Below are 19425 nucleotides of genomic sequence, written 5' to 3'. Positions count from 1 at the left end.
TTACTACAACTATGTTTGGTGTTGTCATTGTTGTTCCCACGAGAAGCTAGGGAAAGGGGTTCGTCCATCCTTGTAGAGCCCCGCATGCGAGGATAAGGCTGCGTACTCTGAGAAGTCGCCCGGTATCCCAGAGTCACCGTTCTAGACACCTCACCCAGGTGCCATTCAGCTTTCGGCACGATTTTCACACCTCCGCTTGGAGGTTAATTCCTTCGGGACCACTCCTGGACAATTGTCCGTGACTGCCTATTTATTTTTGTAACCATATTCAGCAGAAACCCTTGATACAGGGACCCTCTATCCGCAACCCGAGGACGCGTTCGGTTAATTAATTGAAAGAGAATCTTTAAAATGATTTAGAAAGATTAAAAAATTTATCAAAAATGAATGTGAAAAATTTTAAGTTATTTTTTTCATTTGGGAGGATTTTAAGAAAATGTTTAGGAACAATTCGTATCAGTTTAAAAGATGTTTAGAAGTTCTGAAAAAATTTTTAAACTAACTTAAAATTTGAAAAATTGTAAAACAACATGTAAATGTTTCAAGATTTTGAAATAAAATTTTGAAGCATTTTAAGGATTTTTAAACTATTTAAAATAAAATTAACTTTTAATTTAAAAAGTGTTCACTTTATAAACTGTATCTAAATCTTTTAACTCTGTAATTTATAAAAGTTAAAAAAATTTTTATTTAGCAGTTTAATTGCACTTAGTTAAAAAAATGTCAGTGGAAAAATGTTAGTAGCTTCCACTTTGTACGTGTAAATTATTGAGCATTTAAATGCAACATTTTTTACTTCAAATGGAAAAATGTTTGGCTTAAGAGTTTTCATTTTTGTATTTTCATTCACCGTAAGAAATTTTTGCGAGCTGGGGAAAAACCGGGGATTTTTTTATTTTTTATTAAAACGGGCACCCTGTTGTTGTTATTTAATTTTTATTTTTATTGTATTCTTTCCTTGTTATTTCTATTTGCAGAGGGACTTTTCTCTCTCAGAGGAAGGAGACGGTCTTCCAAGAGGAACCAGGCAGTTAAAACTACCTCCTGACAAACAAGCAAATTCCAACAAGTCACAGCCTCGTCGAAATCGTACAACTGCAATAACTTTAGATAGAAAATCATTGAATTTTACGCCTATCTGTGATGTTTCTGGGAGAGAGGCAGTGAGTGCCATAACACGAGCACAATCTCAATTGTGCAAACAGCGCATAGCCAATGTGACGTGCCTTAGTCAAAAAGGTGTATTATATCCTACAACTTTACAATCTTCCTGTCCGCATTCTCTAGGTTTTACTGGAGTTCCAAAGAACGTTGGCTGCTTCAAAGACGACAAAACTTTCAGGGTTCTGACGGGTTATTATGCCATTTATAAAGGCAACAATTCTCCGCAAAGATGTGCTTACATGTGTTTGCAATCGGGTTACCCATTTGCCGGTACCGAATACTCGTTAGTATATTTCCCCGAAATATTTTTTATACAAAACCAGGCCTCACAGACTGGTCTTTATATCCTCGATTGTACCCCTTATTCAGTTGAGGTCCCTAAACTTCACTATTTTCAAGATTTAGTCCCTATTTTTAATAGGATTCAATCATTTGCAGGGTGACCTTGAAAATCTGGAATTCTCCGTGTATTTTCCTTAAACCTCGAAAAGATGGAAATCTTCGAATTTTCGTTTTGCTCTTAAAACAGTTTTCGAGGGGTGGCCTACTCGGTTTTTGATTATACACCAGATTAAAAAGGATTCAAGAATTTGAAAAACGCATGTAGACAAGATTTCAAAGATTTCACAGAGATTTAAAAACTTTCAAACGATTTCAAGAATTTTAAATATTTGAATGGGTACAGTACACCAAATGTCAACAATTTCAAAATTTTTTAAAGATTTTAAACGATTCCAAAACGTTTTAGAAGATTTCAGAGTATTTCACAAATATTTTAAATAATTCATAAGAATTTCATCATGATTTGTAATTCAAAGTTTTCAAAACGGGCGCAGTACACCAGCTTTCAAAGATTTCAAATAATTTCAATAAGTTTGAATAAATTTAAGATTTCTAAAGATTTCAATGCTTTCAAACCAACACAAAAGATTTCAAAAACAAAGTTTAAAGAAAGATTTCACCGATATTTCAAAGATTTCAAAATATTTAAAAACTTTTCATAGAGATTTAAAGGATTTTAAAGATATTACCAAGATTTTAAGATATTTCAAAACATGTTACCAACATTTCAAATATTTTAATGACTTCAAAGATTTGAATGGTTTCAAATAAATGCAAAAGATTTCACAAATATTTCAAAGATCTGAAAACAATTTCTTAAAGTAATACATTTTTTAAAGATTCTAAACGAGTTCAAATTTGTTTAGAAGATCTCAAAGATTTTACAAAAATGTCGAACATTTTACAATTATTTCAAAACATTTTATTACGATTCCAATGATTCAAAGGATTTCAAAGATTTTGTACATTACACCAGATTTCAAAGATTTTACAAAGATTTCTAAACACTTTATCATGATTTCAAAGATTTTGTCAAAATTTAAAAGATTTCAAATTCAAAGATCTCAAAAAGTTTACGGTACATATCTTAACTACAGATTTCAAAGATTTCAAGAAATTTCAAAGATTTTAAACGATTTCAAATTTGTTTTGAAGATTTCAAGGGATTTCACAAAGATTTTACAAAGATTTCAAACGTTTCACAAAGATTTTAAAACTGCAAGAAGACTTGAAGGATTTTAAATATTTTAAAAAGGAATAGTAAATCATATATCCAAGATTTCAGAACATTTCAAAGATTTGCAATGATTTCAAATTTTTTAGCAGATTTCAAAACATTTCAAATATTTTAATGATTTTAAATGAATATAAAAGATTTCATAAACATTTCAAATATTTCATCAACATTTCGTAGAGATGTCAAATGAATACAAAATTTCAAACCTTTCAAAAAGGGTACAGTATGCCAAAATACAAAAAATTTCCAAGAGTTTAAACGAGTTCACATTTTTTTTTTAGAAAATTTCAAAATATTTCACAAAAGTTTCAAATATTCCCTTGATTTCAAATAAATACAAAAGAGTTCATTCAATTCACACAGATTTCAAAAGATTACAAAATTTCACATAGTTTTAAAAAATTTAAGGATTCGAAAGACTTTACAAAGATTAAAAAATATTCCCGAAGGTTTAAAAAAACGACCAATTTTTCACAAAAAAATATGATTATGAAATATTTAATCTTTTACGTGTATACCAAAGAGTTATTTGATTATTTGATGTAAAAAAGGAGACCTGGGAAAACTTTATTGCTTGACCTGGAAAACCTGGAAAAGACTTTGATTTTTCTTACTATGAATCGCTGGACACCATGATTTGTTGGGATTTTTAAGATTTTAGGGTATTCTTAAAATTTCTAAGGTATTTTCAGGAGTTTTTAATTTGAAACCTTTTCGAGAATTTTAAAAGATTCCAAGGAGTTAATAATTAATTTAATTAATTTGAAGGGATTTCAAGGCGTTTGAAATATTTTGGTGTAAAGAATTTTCTAGAAGCTCGGAATATATGGGACGATTTTACAGAAAATTTAAGGTTTTAAGATTTTTTAAAAAGATTTCATGGAATTTTATAAGGTTTTCGAGCATTTCAATGATCATATGGGTATTTTTAATGCTCTGACAAAATGTATTTTAATCAATTTTCGTGCATTTCAGGAAATATCGCCTGATCTCGTAGAATTTCATGAGATTTAAGAATATTTTTGTGGATTTTATAGAATGTATTCAAAAGAAGGGAGGTATTTCTTATGGTTCAAAACATTTGCAGAGTTTGAAAATTAGTTTTTGGAATTTACCCGGAGTTCTTATGAATTTACCCTGAAGTCTTGTAAATTCTTTAAGATATTCTGGAAATTATGTAATTAACTTGAATTCTTCTAAATTTTCTTACTTTTACTTAATTCAATTGATTTTTTTTTTAATTTTCAAAAGTTCTTATTCAATTGATCCTGAAGTCCTTTAGCCTCACCTTGAATTCTTGGTTATTTCATGAAGTTCTTTAGAATTCCCTTGAATTTGTCTAACCTCGTTTCCAACTTACTGAATCCAATGAAGTTCTTTTCATAATTTCAAATTGTTTTCAATTTATTAACATTTTTTAAAACCCACCTTTAATTTGTATGAATTTCATCGAATTCTTCTAGTTGAACTTAAATTCATCTAAATTCATCCCGGTTTTACAGAAATCAACGGAATTTTTTTTGTTTACATTTTTTTCAATTTATTTTAATTCTTTTGTATTTAACTGAAATTGCTTTCAAGTCTTATTAATTTATCCTGAATTTGTTACCCTTTTAGCGTGACAAAAAGTATCCTTTGTTGGCTATATTCGATTCCATAGGGACTGTGAGGCCTGAAAAATGGAAAATATATTTCATTTGAAACTTTAGAGCCTTCAAAAACAGTTTAAAAATAATGTCTTAATGTTACAGAGTCGAATGTTTTTGTGGGATGGAGGAGCCACCGCAAATTAATCAACTGCCAGACTCCAGTTGTAACATGAAATGTCCTGGAGATTCTAAACAGTCTTGCGGTGGATATTTAACTATTAACGTGTTCCATACTGGAATTAGAAGTAATTGAATTATTCTTTTTATTTTATATATTAACAGGCTTGACACTTTTCTCTATTTCCCTTTTTTCCCCGTTTTTAAAGAAATTACATTTTTTCTTCTGCTTTCGAGAAAGTTCTCCCAATAAGAAAATAAATAAAGAAATTTTTGGTTTAAAATTATTATTTTTTTTTGTTAAAGATTCTACCGTTTGATTGAGAATTTATTTGGTTGACAATTGAACTGTTTTAGATTTAATTTAAGTTGGTTAAAAAGAACTTTTTTCTTAAAAATTCGTGTTTTTAGCTTGAAAATTAGTTTTTTGTTTTTATTACATTTATCAACTTTTCTGTTGGAAATTTAATTATTTTGTTTAATACTTATTTATTTCATTGGAAATTCATCTATTGTGTTAAAAATTGATAATTCTTTGTTTAAAATTTAATTGTTTTGTTTTCAAAGCTCGTCTTTTCCGAATAGAAAATTTGTAATTCTGGTTTCAAAATTCTTCTTTCTGGCTTAAAAATCTATTTTTTTGTTGGAAATTCAACTGTCCTCTGAAAAAATCGTCGTTTTAGCTTGAAAACTCAAATACTTTGTGAAAAATTTAAATATTTTGTAGAAAATTTGTCTTTTTAGTTTGAAAATTCAATGATTTAGTTAGAAGTTGATCCCACTTTGTTAAAATATAATTTTTTAGTAAAAATTCAATTTCTGGTTGGAAATTCAACTGTCTTATCAAAAATTAGTGTATTTGGCTTGGAAATTCACCTTTTACGTGTTTGATTGAAATTTAATATTTTTTGTTCGAAAACTCGATCATATCATTAATTATTGATTTTTGTAAGTTGAAAATTCAACTGTTTTGTTGAAAATTTAATAGTCTTTTTTAATTTGAAAATTCAATTACTTGGGTTAAAATTCAACTGTCGTGTTGAAAATTCATGTTTTGGGCTTGGAATTCAAATATATGGGTTTTGGTTAAAGTTTAATCTCTTTTTAATTGAAAATTCAACGGTTTTGTTGAACGTTCGTCTTTTTTGGCTAGAAAATTCGTCCTTTTGGATTAAAAATTCTTCTTTCTTGATTGAAAAGAAATTTTTGTTGAAGAAAATTTAACTTTTTGGTTAAAAATACAATTGTTTTGTTAAAATTTAAAGTATTTTGTTGAAAATGCATCTCTAGGAAATTTGCCTATTTCGTGTCTGTTGAAAGTTGAATCTTTTTTGTCTGAAAACTCGAACATTTGGTTGACAACTAATCTTTGTAAGTTGAAAATTAAACTATTCGATTAAGAATTCAACTATTTTGTTGAAGATTTAATTGTTATTGAAAATTCAACTATTTTCTAAAAAGGTATCTTTTTTTGTTGAAAGTTTAACTTTTTTCTAAAGGATTCGTGTTTTTAGTTTGGAAATTCGACAATTTAGTTTTTGATTGATGTATAGTAATATTTGGTAGTGAACTCGATTACGTGGTTGAAAACTAATCTTTGTAATTTGGCTTAGAACTTCGTCAATTCGATTTTTATAGAACTTTAATTATATTTATAGAAAACTCGATTATGTGGCTAAAAACTGATCTGTTTTAAATTTAACAGTAAACTATTTTGTTTAAAAATTATCTTTTTTGTTCAAAATTTAACTATCTTGTTGATGAACGTACGTCTTTTTTATAGGAATTTCGTCCTTTTGGATTAAAAATGTATTTTTCTTGGTTTGAAATGAATTTTTGTATTGAAAATTTATCTGTCTTCTAAAAAATTCGTATTTTTAGCTAGATAGTTCAACTATTTAGTTAAAAATGTATCTCTTCAAGTTCAAATGTCTACTACTTGGTTAGAAATTCATGTGTCTTGGTTGAAATTAACTTTTTTGTTGAAAATTTATCTTTTCGGGTTTCATAGTCAACGGTTTTCTAAAAAAATTCGCATTTTAGCTTGAAAACTCCACTCGTTTGTTGAAAAGTTAGTTGAAAATTCAACTTTTTTCTTGTAAACTCTTCTTCATTGATTAAAACTCTTTTTTGGTTGGAAATTAATTTATTTTGTTGAAAATTTCTCGATTTTCGATTAATAATGAAAACCTTTTTTGTTTAAAATATCAACTATTATATTTTTCCTTAGAAATTTATTTGGTTGAACATTCATTCTTTGGTTTAAAAATTCAACTATTTTGTTGAAAATGCAATATATTTCGACTTAAAATCTGAGGAATTGAAAGGCTTTCATACGGAATTTATTATATCGCCTATGATCATTTTATTTTAAACCATTTTTTTCCCCTATTTTTGTGAAAACTAATCCTAGTTTGCCTGTTTTGAGATTATTTTCGGTTGTGAAGTCTATAATAATTTATCAGTAATGGTTTTTTCAAAAAAGTATTCAATTTCAGGATTTAAAGCTCAAGAGGCAAGGAACTCTAGTTTAAGTGGAGCGAAAGAAGATCCTGCAAGGATAGCGTATTTAATAACTGTAAATGGTAGAGCTAGTCGTCAAGTCAAACGCCTGATCCGCGTTCTGTATCATCATACACATCTTTTCTACATTCATGTTGATGCGGTAATTATTTGAAGCTAATTAGTTATTGTATTCTCCTTTAACAGGAAAACCGGGTATTCGCCCTACCTGGAAAACCTATAAAACTTGGAATTGTCAGGGAATTTTTTCGAGAGCGTACTTTTTTTTTAACTGCGCACATAAAATTGAAAGATAATGATTCTTCCTTTGTAATAGTAGCTATATATTACTGTATTTAACTGTTTATATAAATATTTTACTTCTTATTGAAAGTTGATCGCTTTTAGTTGAAAATTCAACTTTCTGGTGGAAAATTCATGTATTTTATTAAAAATTCTTTCTTTTTGATAGAAAATTAATCTTTTTGTTTGAAAATTCATTTTTTGCTGGAAAACTCTACAGTTTGCTTGCAATTTTCATTTAGTTCAAAGTTAAACTCCTTTGTTAAAAATTATTTTTTTTGTTTGAAGATCAATTATTTTAATTAGCTATTGTGATAAAAAATCACTTTTTCTGGAAATTATTATTTTTTACTAAAAATTTAACTATTCCAGTTGAAATTTTAACTATTTTGTTGATTATCTATTTAAGATGAAAATTCGTCCTCTTTGGTAGAAATTAAACTTTTTGGTTGAAAATTAAATTCTTCTAGTCATTTTAGTGAAAAAAAAAATCATTTTAGTGAAAAATTCATCACTTTGTTGGAAAATGTAACTTTTTTTTTCTTCAAATAATTTTTTTCAACTGAAAATATAACAAACTATTCCAATGGAATGTTTCATAATCTTAGTTAATAATTCGTCTCTTTGGTTGAACATAATTTTTTTTAACTGAAAATTTATTCAGTTTTTTTTTGGTAAAAATTTAATCTTATCTTTTGAAATTTAATCTTATTTTAAAATTCATCGTTTTAGTTGACAATACAAGTATTCCAGTTAAATATTCATAATTTTATCCATTCCAGTTGAAGAATTACCATTTTGCATCAAAATTAATCATTTTGGTTTAAAATTGGTTGTTTTTTGGTAGAAAATTAATTTTGGTAATTTAACATTTAATTATTCCATTTTTGTTGAAAAGTAATCTTTTTTAGTTCAAAATTAAACCATTTGATTGAAAATTTATATTGTTTAGTTAAAAATTTTACTATTTTCTTCAGAATTCACATTTTTGGTTAAAAAATCGTCTATTTTGGCAGAAAATTAACCTTTTCTTTTTAAATTAGTCTTCTTGTTCGTAAATTAATTTTTTTTTACGATAAAACTACTTGTTTGAAAGTTAAACTCGTTTATTGATAATGCTTGTTTTCATTTTTAAATGCATCTATTACAGTTGAAGATTCGTAATTTTAGTGCAAAATTCATCACTTTGTTGGAAAATATAACTTTTTTTAAAGTCGTTTTTTTTTTCAAATAATTTTTTTCAACTCAAAATATAAGGAACTATTCCAATTGAATATTCCGTCATCTTAGTTAATAATTTGTCCCTTTAGTTGAACAAAAATGTATTTATCTAAACATTTAATCATATAAATTTCAATGGAAATTTTATCTTTTTTATTCTAAAATGCATGTATTTTGATGAAAGATCAGACGTTTTGGAAAGATATTCATCTTTTTTGTTGAAAATTCAAGTACTCCTGTTAAATAATCATCATTTTATTTTACAATTAATCTATTTCGTTGGAAATTAAACTCTTGTTGAAAATTCATCTTTTTTTTTAAAACTTCATCTTTTAGTTGAAGAATCAACAACTTAGGTGAATTTTTTTTTTTAATTAAGGTTTTTCATTTAAAATTTAATTATTGCATTTTTTTCTGAAAACTCATCTTTTTTAGGTAAAAATTCTACTATTTTCTTGAGAATTCATATGTTCGGTTAAAAATCGTCTATTTCGGCAGAAAATTAATTTTTTTGTTTAAAAGTTAGTCTACTTGTTTGTATATTCATTTTTTTAATTAAAGATAAAACTACTCGTTTGAAAGTTAAACTCATTTACTAAAAATACATCTTTTTGATTCAAAATTCATCTATTCCAATTAAAGGTTCAACATTTTAGTAAAAAATTCACCACTTTTGTTGAAAATTAGTTGTTTTTTTGTGTGGAAAATTAATTTTATTAATAAAAAATTTAATTATTCCGTTTTTGATTGAAAGCTGATCTTTTTTAATTTAAAATGCGACTAATTGGTTTAAAATTGATCTTTTTTAGTTGAAAATTCTACTATTTGGTTGATAATTCATGTATTTGGTTGAAAAATCTATTTTTTGATAGAAAATTAATCTTTTTGTTTGGCAATTAGTCTTCTTTTACGAAAATTCATATTTTTGATTGAAAATTCATGTATGCCGGTTACATATTCATCATTTTAGTTGACAATTCATCTTTTTGTTTTACAGTTCATCTATTCCAGTTGAAGATTCATCGTTTCAGTCGAAAATTCATCACTTTGGTTAAAAGTTCGTTTTTTTTGTGGAAAATTAATTTCACCAACTGAAAATTTAACTTCTCTTTTCTTTGTTCATAACTGATCTTTTTTAGTTCAAAATATAACTATTTGCTTTAAAATCGGCCTTTTTTAGTTTAGAATTTAACCATTTGGTTAAGAATTTATATATTTTGTTGCAAAGTAGTCTTGTTGGATAGAAAATTAATCTTTTCGCATCGATTTTGAAGTATAATAGAATAAAATAAATAAGAAATTAATTATTATGTTTTTATTTTTCAATAATTTGATTAATCAATGGTGCTAATATATTTAAGAATATATTTTACTACAATTTGTCAAAACTTTTTTCAATTAAACATATTAATTGAATCTCTTGAAACCAAAGAAAAAAATTATTTATAATAAACTCGCGAAATTGTATTTCGCCAAGTCGATTGTTTTACAAAATGCGAAATATTTGAATGGCTTCGTACTATGAAAAATTATACGTGGAAAAATCCTGGAATTGTCAGGTATTTTGTCCAGGATTTGAGTAAACACCCTGGAAAATTATGTACATTTATTCTATCTTCTTTTCAGAGACAAGACTATTTATATCGCGAGATGCTCGAGGTGGAAAGAAAATGTAAAACGAACAATATCAAAGTGGCGAGAGGCGAAGGACTTCGTCACGCGAGTATCTGGGGTGGCGCGAGTCTTTTGACAACTTTATTAAGTTCCGCGCGACAGATGCTCACTCATCCTAAGCCCTGGGACTTTTTAGTTAATTTGTCCGAATCGGACTATCCTGTTAAAAATAATACGGTCCTCACTGAATTTCTTACGAGGAATAAAGGTCTGAATTTTGTCAAGTCTCATGGAAGGGAAGTTCAACGCTTTATCACCAAGCAAGGCTTGGATAAGACTTTCGTGGAATGCGAAGCACGCATGTGGCGAACTGGTGATAGAAAATTACCCAATGGTAATGTTCTAGACCTGTAGTTTATGGCGTCTCATGAAATCCTTTTTACACAGGGTTTCCAGCGACCTTGAAAACCTGGAATTCTCTTTTAATTTTTTTTTTAACCTTGAAAATCTAGAAATCTCCTTGAACTTTTCATGAGGACCTTGAACTAATTTCTTTTCTTTTAAAACAGTTGTTTGATTGAAATGCGAAAAGTAATTTAAATCTTCTAATTCTTTATGAACGAAACATCTCGTTTAGAAGAAATCTTGCTGTTGAAAAGTTTGTTATTTGTCAAGATAAAAAAAAAAGAGATTTCTAGGCACTTTTTGTAGACTTGGCCATTTATTTTATAGATTGGAATGAACAGTCTTAAAATATTTTTAATAATTCTATAACTTTTTTATTTTTCTCTTTGCTGATATAGAATGTTAAAGTGTACATTTTTGTGATATTCAACTTGAAAATTATAAAAATTATTTATTGAAAATTTCAATGATTTAAAAATATTTAAGATGATTTTTAACATTTTACAGGGATTTCAGGGATTTCAAAGATTTAAAAAAGGCATACACACCAGGTTTGAAATATTTGACAACAATTTCACAAGGCTTTTAAAACTTTCAGAAAATTTAAATGATATCAGAAATTTGAAACAGGGTACAGTACACCAGATTTCAAATTTTTTTAAATATTTCGAAGATTTGAAACGAGTTTAAAAGGTTTCAAAACCGTTTAGAAGATTTGAAAATATGTCATTAAGAGTTCTAATAATTTAATAATTTCAACGATTAAAAAAGAATTCACTAACAAAGTTTTAAGAAAAATTTAACAAATAATTCAAAAGATTTAACAGCTTTAAAGGATTTCACGAAAATGTCCCAAAGCTTTGGAATATTTCACAGAGATTATAAGGATTTCAAAGATTTCAAAAAGGCGTGTACGCTATATTTAAAAGATTTCACATATCAAATATTTCTAAAGATTTTAAAGATTTTAAAAAGGTTAAAGTAATCCAGATCACTAAGATTTTAAAATATTTTACACATATTACAAATATTTTTATTATTGCAAATGAATACAAAATATTTCACAGAGACTTCATAAAAATTCCATAAAGATTTCAAAATAATACAAGAATTGCAAATATATCAAAAAGGGTAGAGTACACCAGATTTCAAAGATTTCAAAACATTTTAAAGATTTTAAATGATTTCAAATAATTTAAAGATGTTAAACTATTTCAAAAAGTTTCAACAAATTTGGGAATATTTCGATAATTCCAAGGATTTTTAAAAATTTCAAACATTTTACAAGCATTTAAAAAGATTCCAAAAGATTTTACAGAAATTTCAAGCTATCACAAAGATTTTAGGTACTTCAAGATATTTTAACGTATTCACAAAGATTTTACATCTGTAACAAACGGTTATTTCAATATTTTATGTAAAAAGGAGACCTGGGAAAACTTGACATATTGACTTGCAAAACCTTGAAAATACCTTGAATTTCGTTCCTAATAACCTCTGGAAAAACCCTGTTAGATTCCCATAATATTTTTTTAGATTTTCTAAAAAATTCTAGGAAAACTCGGGAATTTCTTTCTTTTGGTGATCCTTCATCCCATACTTTTGCTGATTTTTTAATGAAATATTTAGAGGTTGTTACAAACATTTTTATGTCAAAAATTCGACTTTTAAAAATTGTAAAATTTTCATTTCTACCATTTTTTATTATGGGTAATGTGACCCTCAAATTATATTTGTTATGAACAAAAATTTTTAATGTTGGTTATAAAAGCCTTAAAGTTGCGATTTTATGAAGAAGTTCCGATTAAGAGGTAAAACTTATCTTTAAATTCTTGTTTTAAATTGTGAACTTTTTGAAATATTACCTAACTTACTGAAAACAATTTCTACTATTGAAATAAAATGTAAGAATATTTCTTCCACAATTAAAAGATAATTTTTTCAAGAAACTAAAAAATTGATAAATTTTTGTAAGAAGAAAGTCTGTTATATATTATTTTTCATATTTAATTAAAAAATATTTGTTGACCTGATAACTCATATATAAAAAAGTATTTAAATTATTTAGCTTTTAAAATATCATTTTCTCCTTAGAAAATTTCAAATAATTTCTTATTTACAAAAATTAATTTGAAGAGAAAATTGAAAAAGATTTCAAAAAATGTTAAATGATTTCGTAAAATTTCAAAGATAAATGTAGAAGACTATAAAGCAAAAATTTTAAATTTTGCAAGATTAAAAATGGTTAGAAAAAGTTCGATTAAGTTTCAAGGATATTTAGAAGTTTTGAAAATATTAAAAAATAATTTCATATTTTAAAAAATAAAACAAATTAAAACGTGCATTTTTGATGATTTAAAATTCAAGTTTAAAGCTTTTTTCAGAATTTTGAAAGGTTTCATGATAATAAAAAACTTTTCTTTAGATCCCGGAAAAATTTCTAATGGTCTTAGTGTTCGAAAAATTAATTTGAAGAGATTAAGAATTATTGTTGAATATTTAGAGTCAAAGAATTAATTGTAAGATATTATTTTAAAAAATGTTAAAATATTTCCAAAATTTTCTAAAATTGTCAATAAGGTATCCGACAGATTTTAAGAGATTTTCTTATTTTGAAAGATTTTCCAAAAATTTTAAGAAAAAATCGAATGATTTTAAAGAATATATAAAAGTTTAAAAAATTCAAAACCAATTGAAAAATTGAAAACATTTTAAATAATTAAAGTCAATATGTAGATTTTTTAAGATTCCTAATTATAATTTGAAAGCTTTCAAGAAATTAAAAAAAACTTCTTAAGATTCCTAGGAAGATTTTAATTATTTCTTATCTCAAAAATTAATTAAAAAGGATTATTTAAAAAGATTTCCAAAATTATTTTTTTAAAATATGTAGAAGGTTTTAAAGCAATATTTTGAAAAATTTCAGAAATAGTTTGATGCAGTTTAAAATATACTTAAACAATTTTAGAAGTTCTTAAGAGATTAAATATATTTTAAAATTTTGAAAGATTTCCGAAAATATATAAAATATTTGTAATTCCTTCTAAAGTTCTAAAGCTCCTAATTATCTTTTAAACTGACTCGAATTTTTTCTAAAAATTTTTTAAATCATATAAAATAAAATAACCTTTCTTAAATTTTTTCTAGAATCTTTTTCGATATATTTGAAATCTTCAAAGATCTGCTTGAATATTCTCAAGGATCCAAGGAAAATTATATTTATATAACCGTAAAAAGAAATAAACTTACAAAATAAATTTATTCAGAATTTGAATTTTTTATTTTGATTGAAACTTTTTTTCTTGAACTACTTAACTATTTTTTTCAAGTCAAATCGTTTTAGTTGTAATATCAACAATTCCATTTTTCGATGAGAACTCATCTGTGGTAGTTGAAAATTCATCTATTTGGGAGCAAATAAACTTTTTTGTTCCAATTTTAATTTGACATATCAGAAATCTTCAAAAATGTTTTTGAATTTTTTTAATGATTGATGATTTTAGTAAATATAAAACATAAGTTACCACAGACTTTCCTTTAACTAAAAATTTAGGGAGTTTTTAAGTTTTTGGAAAAATGTTTTCAATGGAACGACAATACTTGCTTAATTTTTTCCACATAGTAGAGATTCTTATCAGTAATGTAAGTAGTATTTCCTTCATAATTTTTAAAAACGTTTTATGGGTGAATTTAACGTCTTAATCTTAACTTCATCATAAAATCGAAACTTTAATGGTGTTAATACCCACCTTACATTTTTTTATAATAAACGAAATTTGCATACAAATTTCCGTAATGACCTCAAAATATATCATTTTTAATCTGGCCAAAATATGACAGAAAAAGGATTTTATGATGCACCTTAATGTACTGTCTGTTTTTTCTGCTTCTTCAATACTGAGGAAGTTAATCTTAAAATTTCAGGTATTCAAATTGATGGCGGCAGCGATTGGGTCGCCCTGAGTAGAGACTTCGTAGAATACGTTGCCGATCCGAATCCAGATTCATTAGTAGCTGGTCTCCTAAAATTCTTTCAGTACACTTTATTGCCTGCAGAATCCTTTTTCCACACAACCTTGCGGAACTCTCGCTTCTGCCAAACTTACGTCGACAATAATCTACACGTAACAAATTGGAAAAGAAAACTTGGTTGCAAATGCCAGTACAAAGCCGTCGTCGATTGGTGTGGATGCAGTCCCAATGATTTCAAACTAGAAGACTTTACTCGCCTCAGAGGTACTTCTCAGAGAAATATATTTTTCGCAAGGAAATTCGAGCCAGTAATCGACCAAAGAATAATAGACAGAGTCGAGCAGTGGCTGTATCCTGATTTGGCGAATGCATCGATTAATTCCAAGGGATACGACATGTACTGGCAGAGTCTTTTTCAACACGCAGACTTGAGTCCTCTCGCTGATGACACTCTTCTGACAATTTCGAATTCACTCTCTCGAATCGCCTATCGAAGATTCAACGTCGAGGATGTTGTTCATCTTCTGGAAGCCACTGCTTATTTCCATGAAAATAGATTTGTGGGCATTTTGATACGTGCAGAGACCAATGTTAGAAGTTTGGAGTCCTCGACTCTTCAAGCTGAATTTCCAGAACAAATAGAGTCGCTTGTTTTCATGAAGAAGAATTTTTCGACGAGTCTTTCTTGGTTGGGGAAAGTACGTGATTTGAGTGTGAACATAGATTATGATCAGAAAGAACAAACTTTTAGGAATTTAATTGGAGGCATTGGTCCTTTTTCAAGTCCTGTCTTAGCTTTTGAATTTGAGGCGGAACTAGTCACGCCACAGAATATTACAGTTTTGTGGGTCGATCCGCGTGGGAGTTTAGCGGACGTGAATTACGTGCAGCTCGAAGAAACAACACCTGTGAGTATTGATCTATCTGCAATTTATTTTCTACGAAATTCTTCAAAATTAAAAGAATCCTTGGATGAAATTTGTAGGACACGCTATTAAGTGTATCAATTCAAATTGAAAAGAAAACGAAATTTAAGAAAAAAGGAAAGAAAAAGAAGGCACATTTAATTTTGTTTCCCTTTTTTTATTTTGGTTTGTTTAATTTTGATGGAGACACTTGAGATTGTGTTGTTAACATGGCATCATATCTGTAGTCTAAAAAAAGTGCAGTGAAAAATGAACTTCATTTTCTAAGCTAATTTTCCATTGTTTCTACCTAATATTTTTAAAGTATTAAAAATGAAATTTGACGTTTATTTCGAACGGAAGTAATAGAACCAAGTAAGAAATTCCTATTTTTAGTTAAAAGTTAATTATTTTTGGTTAAAAAGTCTAATACTATAGATTTCTGGTTGAGAATTATTCTGTTTTGTTTAAAAACTGTATTATTTATTTGAACATTTATTTTTATTGTTAAAAATTTAATAATTGTGTTAAAATGTGATTATCTTTGGTTGAAAGTTCAACTATTTAGTTCAAAATTACCTGTTTTTTTAATACTCACATAAACGGGTTAAAAATTCAACTATTTTGTTTGAAAAATTTGGCTTGAAAATTCCACAATTTAGTTTTTAACAATTTTCTCTTCTTTTATTTGGTTAAAATTTTTATAATTTTGTTAAAAATGATTCTCTTTGGTTGAAAGTTCAACTATATAGTTGCAAATTAACGTTTTGTTGGAAATTCACATATTCGACTTGAAAATTCTACAATTTAGTTTTAAACAATTTCCTCTTCGTCTCTTTGGTTACAAATTTAATAATTTGGTGAAAAAGTGATTCTCTTTGGTTGAAAGTTCAACAATTTAGTTGTAAATTAACGTTCTGTTGAAAATTCACATATTCAGATTGAAAATTCCACTATTTTGTTAATAAAATGTTGCTCGAAAATTCTACAATTTAGTTTTAAACATTTTTCTCTTTTGACTGAAATTTGACTGAAAATTATTAAATTATTTTCTTGAAAATTCGCCATTATGGTTCAGATTAAGTTTTTTTTATTAAAAATGAAAATGTTTTTGCTCGAAAATGATTTCTTTTAATAGAAAACTTAACTGTTGCATTTTTGTTAAACATTTTTTCTTTTAGTTGAAAATGCATGTATTTTCTTCATAATATAGGCCCACAAAAAAAACATTACCATCAGCGACGAATCGGTTTTTGGGGTCGCTGATCATTAATCCGGAGTTTGCTGCCCCCTAGCACTCCCTGGGAGCACTAAATTGCAAATCTGACTTTTCAAAACCGTATCAAGGGTCGAAATTTCGTGACAAAAAATATAAACAATCATGGTTTTCCATGGTCAAAAGTACAAGCCTTTTTTGTGGGCCTGTGTAATTCCTTCTTTTTAATTGAAAATTAATCTTTTAATAATCCGAAAACTGTGAGAATCTTTCATTTCTGATCTTTTTTATTTAAAAATTTGACCATTTGGTTTGTAAATCCATCTTTGTAAGTCGAAAATTGAACTATTTCATTGAAGATTTATCTTTCTTCGTTGAAAATGAACTTTTTAAATAACAAATTAATATTTTGGGTTGTGAAAATCAACTGTTTGGTCAAACATTCTACTTTTTAGCTTGAAACATCAAATCTTTGGTTAAAAATGGACTTTTTTGGTGAAAAATGTAATTTTTCAGGTTTAAAAGTCAACTGTTTTATAAAAGATTCTACTTTTTTGTTGCAAATGCAACTTTTTTGTTAAAAATAAATTATTTTGTTATTAAACTATTTGGTTGCAAATCTATCTTTTTGGATTGAAAATAAATTTTTTAAATAACAAATTAATCTTTTTGGTTGTTAAAGCCAACTGTTTTATATAACATTCTACTTTTTAGCTTGAAACATGAACTCTTTTGTTGAAAATTCATTTATTTTTGGTTAAAAATTAAACTTTTTAATTGAAGAATAATTGTTATTGGTAGAAAAATTTAATTATTTGGTTGAAGATTTATCTTGCTGGGTTGAAAATTGACTTTTTGAAATGAAAAATTAAATTTTTCAGGTTGAGAGTCAACTGTTTTATAACAAATTCTACATTTTCGTTGCAAATGAGACTGTTTGTTTGAAATTTAATTTATTGTAATTGAAAATTTAACTACTGATTTAAAGATTCGTTTGTCTTGGTTGAAAATTCAACTATTTGGTCAAAGATTTATCTTTTTTTTTAGTTGAAAATGAAATTTTTTAATGAAAATTAAAGTTTTTTAGGTTGTAAAAGTCAACTGTTTTATAAAACATTCTACTTCTTAGCTTAAAAACTTCACCTTTGTTGTTGAAAATTATTTTTTTTTTGTTTGAAAATTCATTTTCGTTGGTTGAAAGTTAAACTATTTGGTTAAAAATTAAACTACTTTTTTGAAAATTCATCTTTCTTGGTTGAAAATTCGTCTCTTGCTTGAAATTGAAGTATTTGGTTGCAAATGCCACTCTTTCGTTTAGAATTCAACTATCTGGTCAAAAATTCAACGGTTTTGTTAAAAATTATTCTCTTTTACTGAAAAATTCAACTATTTGCTTGCAAATACAACTTTTGTTTGAAGCTTCATCTTTCTTAGTTAAAAATCAACTTTTTGTATGAAAAATTAATCTTTTTGTGTTTAAAAGTCAACTTTTTTCTAAAAACTTTTACTTTTTACCTTAAAACCTCTATCCTTTTATTAAAAATTCATATTTTTTAGTTGAAAATTGAACTTCTTCTTTGTAAATTCAATTATTTTGTTCAAAATTTGTCTCTTGCTTGAAAATAAACTATTTGGTGGCGAATGTTACTATATGGTTGAAAATTTATCTTTTTTGTTGAAAATTAAACTGCTCAGAAACGCATCTATTATCTTAAGAATTTAATATTTTTACTTTAAAGCGCAGAAGCTTTTTAAATCAAATTTAATATAGCACCCACATTAACTTTATGTAAAAGAAGTTATTCCCCCATTTTCTTTAAAAATCACCTCATTTTCTCAATTCTAGAGCGTTTTGACCTGAGAAGCCTGTTTTATTGATATACTTGAAAAAATGTGTTTTTGCCTTCTTCTTTTAAGTGAGAAATTCGATTCATTTTAGGCCCTGCTTGTGCAAATTTGATGGTCAGATTTTTAATACATTCTGAATTTAATTTCCTTTTCTTACAGATCGGGCATGTCAGGCCACAATTAAATGAGCCATTACACATCGGTGCCTGGCAGGTAATTTTGGTATCCGATGGGATATTGGTGGCGCAGCTAAGATTTTTGGTGACGCCTTTGGCGTATTGGAGAAATCAAAAAATCTCTCCCGAGAAAGCGAGGGAGATTCACAACGGCCCTTCTGGTCCTTATCACATTGCTAAGGATCTTGTACAGAAGTGGACGAATTTCCTGAAACCTTTAGTGCATTCCGAAGAAAAGTTGCGAAAAAAAAGTCTCGAGGAGAGAATCGGTTGGGAGTTAGACCAGTGGATAGACATTTTAGTAACTGGGTATTACGAAATCAATAAAATATGTTACGCTAGTGGCCGGTTCAAATTTAAGCCGGTGCTACAGAAATGTTCCGCCACTCGGTGGAGCTCTCTGAGCCCTGATACAAAGTCTGATGTTCATACTATATGTCAAAATTAGTAATCAATTTAACAAATATGCATGCGCTATACATTTCATAACATTTCACATCTTTATGGAGATTGTCATTTTAGTAGATATTTTTATATTAATCGTATCCTCGTAAGCGTTGTCAAATCAGTATTTATACAAATATACCTGAATTCTTTTATAAAATAGTTTTCTTCAATTTCCATTTAATTTGTTTATAAATCTTTTAAATGCATAAGGTTGAAATTCAAAGGCTTGAAGGGAAAAATTATTTATAAACACTTTTTAAGTGTAAAAAGCTCCTGTTGCTAAGTTAAATGGAAGAAATATTTTGTT

General features: G+C 27.1%; 1 protein-coding gene across 1 annotated transcript in view; it reads left to right on the top strand.

The window, feature by feature from the left end:
* Positions 1-19270, top strand: part of LOC117182936 (xylosyltransferase oxt) — a 26131-nt gene extending 6861 nt beyond the window's left edge. Inside the window, exons 2-7 of the mRNA XM_033376054.1 lie at positions 978-1447; positions 4495-4637; positions 7008-7174; positions 10162-10543; positions 14479-15434; positions 18655-19270. Coding sequence (XP_033231945.1) covers positions 978-1447; positions 4495-4637; positions 7008-7174; positions 10162-10543; positions 14479-15434; positions 18655-19119 — 2583 coding nt within the window. The 3' untranslated portion in view covers positions 19120-19270. The remainder of the gene's footprint in view (positions 1-977; positions 1448-4494; positions 4638-7007; positions 7175-10161; positions 10544-14478; positions 15435-18654) is intronic.
* Positions 19271-19425: the final 155 nt, after the last annotated feature.

The sequence above is a fragment of the Belonocnema kinseyi genome, chromosome 2 (assembly GCF_010883055.1).
Source record: "Belonocnema kinseyi isolate 2016_QV_RU_SX_M_011 chromosome 2, B_treatae_v1, whole genome shotgun sequence".
Lineage (NCBI taxonomy): Eukaryota > Metazoa > Arthropoda > Insecta > Hymenoptera > Cynipidae > Belonocnema > Belonocnema kinseyi.
The sequence above is the reverse complement of the archived record's forward strand: the minus strand, read 5'-3'. Positions and strand labels throughout refer to the sequence as shown.